Source organism: Haliaeetus leucocephalus, unplaced genomic scaffold (genome assembly GCF_000737465.1).
Source record: "Haliaeetus leucocephalus isolate CR32 unplaced genomic scaffold, Haliaeetus_leucocephalus-4.0 Scaffold517, whole genome shotgun sequence".
Classification (NCBI taxonomy): Eukaryota; Metazoa; Chordata; class Aves; order Accipitriformes; family Accipitridae; genus Haliaeetus; species Haliaeetus leucocephalus.
Genome location: NW_010972953.1, coordinates 8,406,359 through 8,420,637, shown reverse-complemented (window position 1 = coordinate 8,420,637; position 14,279 = coordinate 8,406,359). Strand labels below are relative to the sequence as shown.

General features: G+C 40.8%; 1 protein-coding gene across 1 annotated transcript in view; it reads left to right on the top strand.

Annotated features, from left to right (window-relative positions):
• Positions 1-6: 6 nt before the first annotated feature.
• KDM1A (lysine (K)-specific demethylase 1A) overlaps positions 7-14,279 on the top strand; it is a 52,093-nt gene continuing 37,820 nt past the window's right edge. Inside the window, exons 1-4 of the mRNA XM_010576288.1 lie at positions 7-173; positions 3,051-3,216; positions 8,249-8,308; positions 11,998-12,131. Of these exons, the coding sequence (XP_010574590.1) occupies positions 3,066-3,216; positions 8,249-8,308; positions 11,998-12,131 (345 nt within the window). The 5' untranslated portion in view covers positions 7-173; positions 3,051-3,065. The remainder of the gene's footprint in view (positions 174-3,050; positions 3,217-8,248; positions 8,309-11,997; positions 12,132-14,279) is intronic.

Genomic DNA, 14,279 nt, shown 5'->3' with positions numbered 1-14,279 from the left:
GCGGCGGGGCTGCGGAGCGCACTCCGCGCAAGAAGGAACCGCCGCGGGCCTCGCCCCCGGGCGGTCTGTCCGAGCCGCCAGCCGCCGGCGCCGCCCCTGCGCCCAGCGCCGAAACCACTGGCATCGCCGAGACCCCCGAGGGTCGCAGGACCAGCCGCCGCAAGCGGGCCAAAGTAGGTGGGGGAGGGCGGGGTGCTTGGGCTACGGGCCCGGCCCTGCCGGCCTGGAGCGGGAGGGGGGTCTGGCGGGTGGCGCGTGCTCTGGCTGTTGGGCTGCCGGGCCCTGCCCCTCCGTGAGGCGGTTCGCGCCGCCCGGGACGGCTCCCGGGGAAGGGGCCGGGCGGGCGGGCGGCGGGCCGGGAGTCCCCGAGACCGCTCCCTGCCCGGGGGGTGGGGGGGGCGCTGGGCTGAGCAGACTTCTCTGGCCCGGGCGGGCGTTACCGGGCGGCGCCGGTGCGTGGGGTGCGGGTGCTGCCCATGGAGGGGAGTTCTCCTGCAGGATAAACGTGCAGACGTGCAAGAAGCTAATGAGGTCTTGTATTGTCACAGATGACCTTCATAAGGTCTGGGGAGAACTTGTGCAGTTCCATAAAGGAGAGCAGTCTGCAACAGTCCTCGGAACTTTGTAGGGCTTCCTGGTCAGATACTGAGCAGTAAAAAAAGAACCAAACACACCCTAGCATTACATCTGAGTTTTTGTTATCTTACGTTTTCGTGAGCACTTTCCTGTTGTTACTAGGGGTGTGTGGGTGCAGCTTGTCTTGGGGATTATGTGCATGGAATGATGCTGGTATTGCAAGGTATAAAGGTGATGGCCACACTCAGTCCACCGTTCTTCAGCTTCCCTCAGTTGGCATTGAAGAGTTGAGCCAGTGCTGTGTTAAGGGTGAGATTTAGCAATGGAATCTAAAGACTGTAAATAGCTTCCAATAACTTGGGCCTGTGGCATGTAATTCTCATATCTTATTCTGAACATCTGAGAACATTACCTTTTTTTTCTGAAACTTTTTCTCAGAAACCTTGTTGCAGAAGACTTTGAAGATCTTGGCTGTGCCTAGAGCTGGGTGTGTTTGATATGGAAGCTGAAATTACTTTCAGGAACTATGTCTGTTGTACTGTAGCTGTAGCATTGAATGTCTTGCTCTTCAGAGCTCTTATGTGACAAGATAGCTGGACTAGTCCTTTGCGTATAGGAACTGTTGGGTAGGTCAGTCTGGTGCATCTTTTAAACTGAAAGAGGGTAGATGTAGATTGGACATAAGGAAGAAATTTTTTACAATGAGGGTGGTGAGACACTGGAACAGGTTGCCCAGAGAAGTTGTGGATCCCCCATCATTGGAAGCGTTCAAGGTCAGGCTGGATGGGGCTTTGAGCAACCTGATCTAGTGAAAGATGTCTCTGCCCATGGAAGGGGGGTTGGACCAGGTGATCTTCAAAGGTCCCTTCTGATCCAAACCATTCTGTGATTCTGTGATCTTCAGAGGCAGCATACCTGGTTTTTACTTGCTTTATAGTGGTCTGTTAAAAAGTAGGAATTAGGGCACTATCTGTGGGTTGTATTTCAGTGATGTTTCTCTGCATTGGCAATGCCTCTTTGCTAAGGGCATTTATCTCTTTTAACACAGTATATCCCCATGATCACTTCAGTCTAGCACAAAGTTGTCTTACTGCGAATGTTTGTGGTGTGAACTCAGTTGGGGAGGGTATCCATGTTAAAAATAAACCTAGCAAAAAGCTTAGGTTTTTATAGGACTTGATTGTTCTCTGACAGTTGTGTGAGCTTAAGGAGGATGGAAGGCTTTAGAGGGCCTTAGGGCATAACTAGTGTTAGTTTCAAATACCTGTCATACTGTTCTTGTGATGCTGTGGGATCGTTGTAACTTGCTTCAGAGTGGGAGATCACAAAAGGTCCTAGTGGTGCAACATTTGCTCAACAGCATGAAAAACTGAATGTGCTGGACAGGATGGAATGAACGTAAATATTTGAAAGGTAGAAGATCATGGAGTGTGTTAGCATGTTACTGAATTTAGGCTTTCCTATACACGGGCTTCCCAATGCTACTTTGAAATGTACCCATTATTGCCCTTTCTTAATGACTGAACTTCAACTGTGAAAGATTTGTCATTTTTTTGATGAGAAATGCAGAGTTGCTTTTGTCATCTCATGGGAGAAGCTGACCTGTAGAATGTTGGAGGTACACTAGCTGCTTTCGCTTTATTTTTCCCAAGGCTGCATATTGTGAGAAGTCCTTTTTTTCCTTTCCAACAGGTAGGGAAATTCAATAGCAATATACAAAGCTTTCTTACTTTAGAAAAAAACTTGGTTTATTAAACAGTATGAGATGCATCCTTTCTAGGTTATTTCTTGGGGCTTCCATGTTTCTTTAAGTTGGAGTGACTCTTTTTAGCTGGTAATATTATTTATTTTTACTGGAGAACAGAACAAAACATATATGGCAATAAAGTTGGGTGGGGGTTTTTTTCAGTCTTGTGTTGAGCCACTAGTGTGACCATCCTGGAGAGGAGGCAAATGTGATCCTCTGTATGAGGGCAAGATTTCCAGTAAACGGGAGACTCTCTGTGCAAGATACATCTGTGTACAGGACATGAGTGGGATTTCCTCAGGAAATCTTGTGTACAGTTGTGGTCACCCATGTTTGACAGATAAATTCAAGTTGGAACATATGGAATAGGCACAGAGGCAATTTGTTATCCTTGAGTTTGACAGGGAGGTGAGGGAGGGGAAGGCAACTAGAGAGGTTAAATGATGATATAACAAATACACATAAGCTGGGCTCAATATGAGTAGAAAGTTCCTACTACTGGACAGTTGGGTGCTGAAGACTTTTTTTTTTTAGTGGAGGTAAAAACACATGGAACTTGTTAAGCTATTGAAGATTTTATAACATGGTAGCTGTAATAAGACTCTGGACAAGGTAACTCAGGCCTTTTCTCTGAGCTGTAAGCAATTTTGTTGCTTGCAGTGTTCATTTTAGTAGTGAGACTTACCAGTATCTTCAGTGTGTTTATCCTCTGTTGTGCTTTTTACAGGTGGAGTATAGAGAGATGGATGAGAGTCTTGCAAACCTGTCAGAAGATGAGTATTACTCTGAAGAAGAGAGAAATGCTAAAGCTGAGAAAGAGAAAAAACTACCACCACCACCACCACCAGCTCCTGCAGAAGAAGAGAATGAAAGTGAGCCAGAGGAGCCATCTGGTGAGTAAAGAGAGACCTTCTCCTCTGACACTACTTACCTGTTTTACTGCCAGAAATTAAGCAGGGTCAGGTGCAGCGTCACGAATCCTGTGTCTGGTTTTGATTGATTTTGAATGATTGTTTTGCAGTGTTTTCTTTGCTGGCCCTATATGTGAAAGGAGGGGAAAAATGCAGAAGAGCAGCCTGATAAAGATGGGTATAAGCATGATGTAATTCCAAACTAAGCTAAACCTCTTATACTAGATTCTTATGATCTTTATTGACATGTCTTTGGAAGCTTATTGACCAGAATAGCCTCTTTGGCACTTAGTTGCCACACCTGCTCATGTACCAACATTTACTTATTCTTCTGAAAGAAAAGAGGTTAGATTTATGGGGGGTTTGCTATACAGGAGAACAAATTTAATGTACAGTGATTCCTGTGGCTTTAAACTATGACTCTAACCTTAAGTTCTGGTTGGATACTGTTTGTTTAAACTTCAGTGCTTTTCTCATTACCTTTGACAGAGTTGTAAAGCTTCACTTTACATTGGGAATTTTTTTTGGTCAGTCTTGTTCAGGAAGCAGCTTTTGAAATTTATGGTATTAGCAGTACCCTATCCATTCTTTACCTCTGTTGTGTTTACAGCTACCACCATTAGTTAGGTCTGGTGTTGGTGCATCAGTCTACTATCTACAAAATCATACTTTTGCAAAGTTTAGCTGTTGGAGAGATTTCATGAGATGATGTGTGTGCTAGTTGGTTTTAGACAATAGCTGAAATCTAGTAGTTGAACTTTTGCTGGTTCATCACTGATGTGAATAACTGCTAGTCTTCAGTTCTACTGCTCTTAATTGGCTTCTTTTTGGCTGGCAGGTTTGAGAACTTAGACAATAGGATTGAAGTCAATTTGGGGATGCTTGCCTTCGGATTCAGAAAATATATTAAAAGCCACAGTTGTGTTTTATCTCTTAGGATTTGCCCCTGTAATCTCTCCTCAGCTGCAGCTGTTGGCTCCTGGCTTGATACAGGAATACCATAGCTCATATGCTTGACTGAAATATTTGCAATGATAAAAATCATCCCTGCCCGTACTTGTAGTTGATCTGTCAAAAAATGGAATTTTAATAGGTGTAATTAAGAAAGTATCTTAAGTTTACTATTTAAGTTAGCTTAGACTTTGAGTTTAATCCTTGAGACCTAATATTAATACACTTTTGATATTTCTTAGATGCCATTTTGTGGCTCTAAGAATGATTATTGAAATCAGTTTGAGACATAGTCAATGAAGTAGTGTTTTACCCCATGAAGGAAGAAACATGGAAGATAGGCAGTGATAAACTCATGCTGTTCTATACACACAACAGTCTGTTAAGCAGTTACTCTGCAAGCACTATATTTAGTTGTCTAAATACAACCAAATTTAAAACAGGCTATATCTAGCTGCTTAGAAATAAGTAGATTTCACATCATCATATCCTTTCTCCATTCCTAGAAATCCTGTGATATGCATGAAGCAGTGATGTAGAAAGGTGACAGATTTTCAGTTGTCATTCCATAGCTAGTCTTGCCGTATTTTTAAAGGCTTCTGAAATTATATACATTGGTGGATCTCTCTATCTTTGTCTTTATTAATGTAGGCATCAAGAGCGTCAGGTCATCTATGCTGGCTGTTAAAGTGCATTGAAACTTCTAATTCAAACAACCGTTAGCAGGAAGAGGCATGGAGTCTCCTGTATATAGAAACAATGTTTATAATTGAGGTTTTCTCCCTCTGTGACTTCTTTGAAGCAAAAATATGTGTTCAATAAGAAATATTAAATAGTACAGCAATACTAGAGCAGGTTTGCATATTGAAAATTTAACAAAATACAAAAAGTTAGCTTGTGTATTACTGTTAATTTAGTCTCATTGCAGACCTTAATAATTTCCTCTGTATGTTTAAAGCCTGCAAAAACATAGGTAATGCAGTAGAGGTGTAAAGCTGTCATGTTATAGGTTATGACCTTTTGTGTTGAAAAGCCTAATTGTGCAAACTTAAGAATGTAATAGTGACAGTAGCTGGTATTTCATTAGTCTGTCCTCACAGACAGTTTACAGTAGAAGGAGGTTATTAAGTACCACACTTTAGGTGACAGCAAAATGCGGTTCTTACTTGGGGTGGGCTTGCTTATTGTGTTCAGCTGTGGGGAATTCCAGATGTTTTGGCTATGCAGATTGTTATCATCTAGATTTGCAAGATTTACTGCATGTTACTGCAGAGCAGTTTTAAAAGGCGTAACAGTATTTCATGTTTAAGGTAATTTCCTTAAAGTGTCTCTCCTCTTTTTTTACTTGAGAAATATTGTCTGATAGTAAAAGGCTTCCAAACTCACTTTCAGTGTTGAATGACATTTGTGTTATTTGCCAATATCCCTTTTGAAATTAAGGAGCTTGCTGCTTTTGTTTTTCTCCTCTAAGGATCTTTTTTGTTTGCCCTCACCAAATTGGATTTTCATTCTTATAGCTTTCTGAAGGTTTTCTTTACCAGCTCCTGTCTTTTTAGTTTTGTCAGTGTTCTTACTTTGTGGTAATCTTGTGTTCCTAGCTACTGTTTTCCAAGGAAGTGTGAGACTGACTATGATCCAGATTAATGTCAAGTGAATAGTCAAAACTTAGTGGTACTCTGTCTCTGTCTTTCATCCAACTTGTCTGTTTTCCTAATTAAATTCAGTACTCAGTGGTAATCTTGTGCCACTATTCTTTATTTTAAGACAGTGGATGATTGTATGAAGTGGACTCCTTTGTAGACCTTTCTGATTGCTGTTCAGCTCATGGTCTGTTATTCAGTTGCCTTGAGACTTTCAGCAGATTCTGCTCTTGCACATGTGTTCAGCTGCAGTAATTTGTTGTTAACATGGGTCAGCAGTTTGCTTGCTGCTTTGTTCCTCTGCAGCTGGAACATGACTTTCTTATGGGGAAGGAGAGGCTATCTGCACTAGTAGACCTTGTTTCCACACTTCTGTACTCAGACTGGGTAGCTTTCAGAATTATGTCCAAGCAAGCAGTAATAGTGATACTTTTTTTTGACCTAAAACTGAAAATGGTTTGGTTTAGCTGTTATTAACAGAAGAGGAAAATACTGATTTCTTTTTGTAAGTAAACCGAGAGCAATTTTGTCCCCTCTACTCATTGTCAGTGCTAATTCAGGGACAATGAATGCCACAGGCTGATGTCAGCATTTTTTCAATTTCTTAACTTACGGAAGGCACAAGTGTAACTTTTCCTGCAAATTAAAGGCCTGTGCTGGACTGTGAATATTGATGTTTGAGTTCTGTTAGTCTCTCCCAGAAGAGATAGCAGATCTTGCAATGTTCCCAGCAGAATAAAGTACTTAAAGTGTAGATGAAGTGAGGAATTTTCTCTTGCTATTGCAGATATATTAGTTCAGAGAATCCTGGCTTTGGGACTTCTGAGGCATGTCAAAATACAATTATTTGTCATGGTCTCTCTTGTGAGTTTCTGAACTTCCCTGCTGGTAGACTGATTATATAAAAGTAGTTACTATTGCTCCTCTACTGTAGCTGAGTGAAAATGTCTTTCTTGTTTCAGTTCCTATTTTATATTATCTGTAGATGTGTATTGTTACAATATTCCAGATGTTACTCCAGGCTATCGAAGTATGAAGATATTTGTTTCATTCTCTGTGTCTTGCTTTAGGGGTTAAATTTGTAGTTCAGGTGAAATTCTTTTAAGTTAGTGTATCCCCTAAGAGCCTCAAATTACATTCTGGCAAAATTGTCGACCCAATCCCAAACTCTGAAGAGTAATCTTAACAATTGTGTGTTCAGCCTCAGGTTAGACCTTACTCTTACATGTTTAGAGATGACACCCTGACCACTTGTGCTCTAGGAAGTGACTGTTCCATTTGCTACCTTGACCTCAGCAGTTTGTTTCAGTGGGGGTTTGTTTGGACTTTAGAAAACACCCAATTTGCTGACTGTTGAAGCACTTAGTTTGAAGGAACCTTGTTACAGGAGCAGCTAGCTGAACAGTGTTCAGCTGTCTCTGTAGTGTTCCACGACTTCCTGCTCTCTGGAGGTGACAAGACTTCAGGCAAACATCTGACTCTGGAAGAATATCACTTGCAAGCTAAACTTGGAGCTAGCATCTCCTGTGAAGGTTAGCAGTGTGTGAGGTGACCTATATTGGCTTTGTTCCTGCAGACATCGCAGCTGTACTCATCTCTGTTGTAGAAATGCTCTGTTCCTGGTTGTGTTGTAGTTCTGTGAAGGCTGCTATTTAGGACTTAGATGCAGGCTAAGGTAATTTTGAGACTTCTTCAGATCTTTTAGATGAGTGCTTTGCCTTTCCTCATGTTTCCAGCCTTGGATACGTTGAAAGACCAATGTCTTTCAGTGCTGGGTGTTGATCACGTTACTGATCAGTGGTATTGACATGTACTTTGCTTCAAAGGTGGTCTTAGTCTGTTAGAACATTGTTGGTGTATCAAGAGCGCTGAAGCCAAAACAAGTGGTCTGAGCCTTTCAAAAAAGTTCCATCATCAAGCTTCAGGGAAGGGTTTGTGGCAAAAAAAAAAATAGGCTCTCTTGAAAGTGAGAGGCTTTTCAGAATGGTTCAAACTATCCCCTTGCATATGGGGACACTCGGGAGTACCAAGGGCAAGATTATCAAATTCTTATGGTTTGAGATCCATAGAATCTGATGGTATCCGTCCACCAGATCTTGGCAGTAAGAAATGTAATCTTATTATTCAAATCCTAGCCATTAATGAAGTTGATCATAAGTATTTAGCCACCAGGAATGCTACATATTGTGTACTACTTTATTTCTCATAAAGTCTGATGTAAAGCGTTCCAGTAACATGGATGACACTAGAAGACTACAGAGTTTGGTACCCTGAACCTAGGTTCCAGAAGACGGGATTCTCAGAAAATGGGTTTAGTTAGTTGGTGAAATTTAATACCTAAAACGCCAACTGCCGGGCCTTTATGTCCAGTATGGTTTAACTTATGGAGTAAGGTCCCTGAGTTCTCCTCTTTCCTTCCACAGGGCAAGCAGGAGGACTTCAAGACGACAATTCTGGAGGGTATGGAGACGGCCAAGCATCAGGTGAGGGTGGCGTTTGATGCTTGCCACTTAGTAGCAAGAGCCGCCAAGTTAGGGATTGATGCTTGCAAGTGCGCATGGGTGTGGTTGTCCAGAATTTAGCAAGAGATACAGGAGTTTTTTACCCACCTGTTAAAAAAGCGAGGGTATTTTCAAATTTCAGTTGAGTTCTGTACCAACTATGGAAAAGGACGCTAACGTATGTTGAAATCCCTCAGGCCGATCTCTCATCCCTCCACTCCTCTCCATGTTCAGAGGAGTTCAAACGTGCAAAAAGATATTTTTTACCTAGCCAGTTTCTACCACCTAGAATGACACAGAAAGCCCTGGGCTTCAGCACAGTAGACCTTTTTTCTAATTTGCTGAAGAAACAGTGTGGAGTACCTTTTTGCTCCTTTGTTTTTGTTTTTTCTTTTGAAAGGGTTTGTGCTTGAGCTGTGTACCAGTGGTTAGCCCAGGGGGTTTATCTGTTGAGGAGATTCATAGTCTGCTTCTCAGTGGACTGGATTGTGAATTGCATTTGCCATTTGACCTAAGTACTGATGCTAGCAGTATGCACTTACTGCTTAATTCACAGAATTGGTATCTTTAAGTACTTAGAATGCTACTGAAAATCTTCCTCCAACTCTGCCGCTTTCGCTCTCACTTGACGATTGAGGACTAGGGTTTTAAGCAAAGGAGTTGAAGGCTCCACAACCTATTCTGTACCTCCAAGTTGCTCTTTTTGAAGCAAATACAACTTCAAGATATTAATCTGAGAGTGCATCCTTGCCGTTCTGAGTAAAGGAGCCAAGTTATGTTTTGGATCTTACCACTTGCACAGAATTTGACTGTTATAGATTGTGGGTTTAAGGGTGCATTGCCTACTTCATTTTTAGGTAGGCATTGGCTGTTTGGAAACTCTGCATATTTTGCATTTTATATATATGCTGAGGGTATGCTTTAGCAATTGTCCAATTTAGCAGCCAATAGCTTTCCTTCAGTGTTTTTCATCTGCAGAAGTTTCAGTAAGTCTTTAAATGAGCAGCATCCCTCAAGATTTCTTCTGTGGGGAAGAAGATAATGAAAACTTGAGCACATTAGTTGCTGATGCTGAATGTCAGGAAGTGGCAAGTGTGTGCGCGAATGTGTGTGAAGAGGGAATGAGAATCCAGTCTAGGCAGATCCATTCCTACAGTCATTAAAGAGTTGCCTGCCCTAAGGAAAGCATGTGTAGTTCTGAACTGGTACTCCCTTTAATGTGTTGCTTTCATGAAACGCAAGCAGTAAGGGTGTGGGATTGGGGGGGATTTAATCAGCCTGAAATTGATTTAACTTTGAGCCGTGTAGTTGCAGAAGTAAATTCAAGGACATTTAGTTCTTAAAAGATCTTCTGGTGGTTGGGCCAAATAAAACAGTATCTTCACTAATAATAGCTAGATTTTTTTCTAAATTCTGCTGTCAAACCCTTTTGTGTTTTTGTTTTGTTTTGTTTTATTTTGTTTTCCTAAACACCAGTGCTCATCTGGAGCTATTCTGACATTTTAGTTTTAAAGTTCAGGTATTGCCATAAAGGACATGTGGCTTTGAAAAAAAACAACAACAAAAAAAAACCACCTTGGAGTTCTTTCCAAGGCTGTTGGGAGCGCCAGCTTCTCTGGCTTCTCAGTTTGAAGAAATAAATTGCAAAGCTTTTCAAGAAACTGGTGAGTTGCCTTAAATCCACATGTCTGAGAGTTTCCTGGTAGTTGATCACTGCATGACAGTCAACACTTTTTAGCAAATATCTGGAGAAGGCACACTCATTTTAGCATAAGCCTGTAAGAGGGAGTCAGGTTCAGCATTTCAAGTCTTTAGCCATTCTCTGAAAATTGTGCTGCCAAGCTCTTTGCTAACACTTGATGATCTAGAACTTTAATTAAGATTTGTTAATGTTAGTAATGTATCAGAGAATTGGTAACTTTGGTTTGATTTACGTGCACAATTTTATGGAGTTCATAGTTTAGCATATGCATTCACGTGTAGGTGTTTGCACAGTTGGTCCAGTGTTAGACTGAAGGACAACGAAAAGACTGGGGGATGTTTATTACTGGAGAAGCTGATGTTCTAGCAGAGCTATGGGTTTCTATTCCATAGCTGGATATTAGTGTCAAGAAGCATTGTGGGTGTGTCAACTTTTCCTATTGTTAATTGCATTTTACTTTCTTGCAGTGCTCTGTAGCGTCTGTTACTAATTTCCTTGTGTTGTAAAATTCCTGTAAACATTATAGACAGTTTTCTTTACCTTGAGTCATCACACAGTTAGATCCTCTAATCTTTGCTTGTGAATGAATTATTTTAGCTTCACAACCGTTTCCTTGCTTAAATTTTTTTCTTCACCTTTGGGGTGTAAAAATGCTTTGAAGTTAAAGGTGTGTGTATGATTGCACCAGAACTGAAAGAAGAGAATTCCTCTCCCCAATACAGTGACGTGTACTTCTGCACATGAACTTCAAACTTTCAGACAGTTGTCTTGGTTAGTGTAACACACTGCAAGCTTATATTTTCTTTTATATTTATTACATTCTTTTGAACAGTTCCAGTTTCAGCAAATGATCTTAATCTTACTGTGTTACTTGTGGGGGTTTTTTTTTCCCCTTGGGATGTATTGGCTTATATCTTTCCAGATTGAATGTCCTCTCCTCTGTCAGTCCTGATCTTAAGTCACTTCCTAGGACATACAAGATTTACGTTGTTCTTGTTGTATTTCACATCTCAGTATTTCATTTTGCTCGCTGTGCCTGCAAGATTCACTTTCTGCATTCTACTTGTGCTGTAGCACTTTATGCAGCTGTGTCTTGGTTTGTTACTTTATATATAGTATAACATTCAAATGAGATTGAGGAATGTAGGGTACATAGCTGTATTATTACTTCATTGCTGGTGTTTGAATGGATAGAAGTACAGGTGTCTTTATGAATGAAGTCTTTCCACAGAGAAAATGTCTCCTGTATATGTTCAACATTAGTCTCTTATGTGGAGCATTTAAAAGGAAAAGTCAGAAATCTGTAGTTGTTGGTTGTAGACAGCACTTGGGTAAGGGACACAGGAAAAGCCTAAGAAGGATTGTATTTCATTGCACTGCCTGCTGTGAATATATAAAATATGCAAAAAGAGAGGGGAAAGCTAGAGCATTCCTCTAGCTTCAGGAGTTCAGTGCAAATGAAACCTTGAAAAGCAGGTGAGAGGGGACTGTAGGCATTGTGCTTGTATCTTATAGATCTTTTGGCATTGAATGGGTTCCAAAATGTTTTTCATATTCTGATAGAAACTGGAAACCACACAAATGAAGGACAGCATCTAAAGCAGTTATGTTTTATTGATATTATATTTTATATATATGTTTATATATAATATTATATGTTATATTGATCTGTGCTCCTGTATCTCTTATTTTTCAGGTTTTTATTTGGGTTTTTGTCTTGTTTTGTTTTTTTCCCCTGTAGTATAGTTTTTTCATTAACCCTAGATGATACCTGTAATTCAAAGAACTGTTGACTTGGGAACGTGCATGTCTTGCAGAAGTAAATAAAAGGACTAAATGAAAGCATGACGTGATATTGGCCACCATGTCACGTCATGGCTAGATGCACTGGCTAGGAAGGGTAGTGTAAAAATACTTATTTAGCAGTTCCTTTTGGAGTGCCTGTAGACAACTTGTCTTTTTATTGTAGGTGTGGAGGGTGCAGCTTTCCAGAGTAGACTTCCACATGACCGTATGACATCTCAAGAAGCTGCCTGCTTCCCTGATATAATCAGTGGGCCACAGCAGACTCAGAAGGTGTTTCTGTACATCAGGAACCGCACCGTAAGTTTATTGTAAAAGTATTGATGAAAAAAGGGTAGGACATTTGTGTACCTTGCAAAGACTTTTTGGCAGTTACCATGTCTAACAGTTGGTCGATTTTTTTGAGACGGTGGGGTTTCATTTCTGGCATCCTATCATGCTCTAAGTTGCTAAGGAAGGTGTTATCCATTTCTTGATTGAGGCAGTGCTGTGAGGCAGCATAAAGAATCTGCAGTATATTTACAATATCCAAATTACAGTCATAACAGCCATCAAAACTACATGATTCAGCTAATACAGCTTTTTAAAAGTAAACAAACAGAAAGCTGGTGCAAATGTTCTATTACTTAATCCCAGTTTAAAGAACACTTAAAAATAATATTCAATCAATACCTTGTTGCTTAGAATAAGGTAAACCTCTCAGCTTTTATTTTTTTACTTTGCTTAGCATTCAGTTGCTGTAATACTGAGACATCAAGCCAGTCATGTGGCTTATTCCCAGAACAGAATAGTTACTTTGCCAGCTTTGATTTCATAAAAGAAATTGTAATGTTGAAGAAATGAAACTCTTGCTTCTGAACGTTTGTAGCATTTCTGGCCAATTCATTAAACTTACATGCAACTTAAAATATAGAAAGAAGGGGCAATATTCGAGTAATTCATTGGGGACTTCATTCACTTGAGTTCAGGCAAGCATGCCTGAAGTTTAAACCTTAGTAAAACAGTAATACTGTGTTTTGCAGGTGGTGCTTTTAAATTATGACAATGCTTTTAAGTTCCTCAGCACACAAACAGGGTGCAGGGCTTTCTCCTGTACTTAGAAAAGAGTGTTTTAGAAAACTTAAGTCACACTAGAAAAATTAAGAGTAGGAAAGCAGGAAATATTTTGAAAATTGCTTTGTTACCATAGTTAAGAGAGAAAACACCTTATGCACCATTCAGTTTTTTTCACAGACTTAAGATGATCAAGGGACATCACAGTGTATTAACCATGGTAGCACCCAGTGCTTAATAACTTGAAGTTATTAAAAATTTATGCATGATGGACATCTTCATGCTGAGAGCGTGACTTTTGCTATTCCTGTGAAATCTCCCTCTAATTAACCTAAGCTGTAAGTTTTGGGAAGTCATGGGATGCATAAAAACAGACCAAGGTAAGCCAAAAAGTTGGAAAAACAGTTTGCTCAAAATGTATAGTGAATAGTCCTTTTACAACTACATTAGAAGCAGAAAAGCCTTCCCCTGAAACTAATAAATGACTGAGATTTAAAGGAATGCTTGGAAGGGGTATTTGCAGGCCTGCACTAGAAAAGCTGCATTGCTGATCTTTGGTCCTTATTCGCTATGGAGGAACTTATAGAACTCCCTAAGCAGGAATCCCTCTCCAAGGAAGACTTGCGAAATCTCTTCCAGTCAAGATAGCAGAGGTTATAGAACAGCAGATGAAGCAAATGGTAATATAAATAGAGCTCTGGAAGAGCTGTGAACTGCAGTGTGCATCCTATTACTTGTAGCTGGCACAGTACCAAGGGATTTGAAAATACTGAAGAAGGCATGAATGCCCAGAGTTCCCGGAGGTTAAAGGAGTTAGACTAGTAAGTCTGATATTTCCAACTTGCCTGGTAACAAATGGAATCAAGAATTGAATGAATGACGTGGTAAGTAAAAATGCATTTTGGAAGGCTCACAGTAGCTCTTTGTGATGGGTTGACCCTGGCTGGACGCCAGGTGCCCACCAAAGCCGTTCTATCACTCCCCCATCCTCAGCTGGACAGGGGAGAGAAAAATATAACAAAAAGCTTGCGGGTCGAGATAAGGACAGGAGAGATCATTCACTAATTACCATCACGGGCAAGACAGACTCAGCTTAGGGAAAATTAGCTCACTTTTTATTACAAATCAGCCAGAGTAAGGTAAATGAGAAATAAAACGAAATCTCAGAACACCTTCCCTCCACCCCTCCCTTCTTCCCGGGCACAACTTCACTCCCGGATTTCTCCACCAAGCCCCCCCAGCGGCACAAGGGGGACAGGGATGGGGTTTACGGTCATCACATGTTATTTTCTGCCGCTTCCCCTCCTCAGGGCGAGGGCTCATCACACTCTTCCCCTGCTCCAACGTGGGGTCCCCCCCACGGGAGACAGTCCTCCACGAACTTTCTCCAACGTG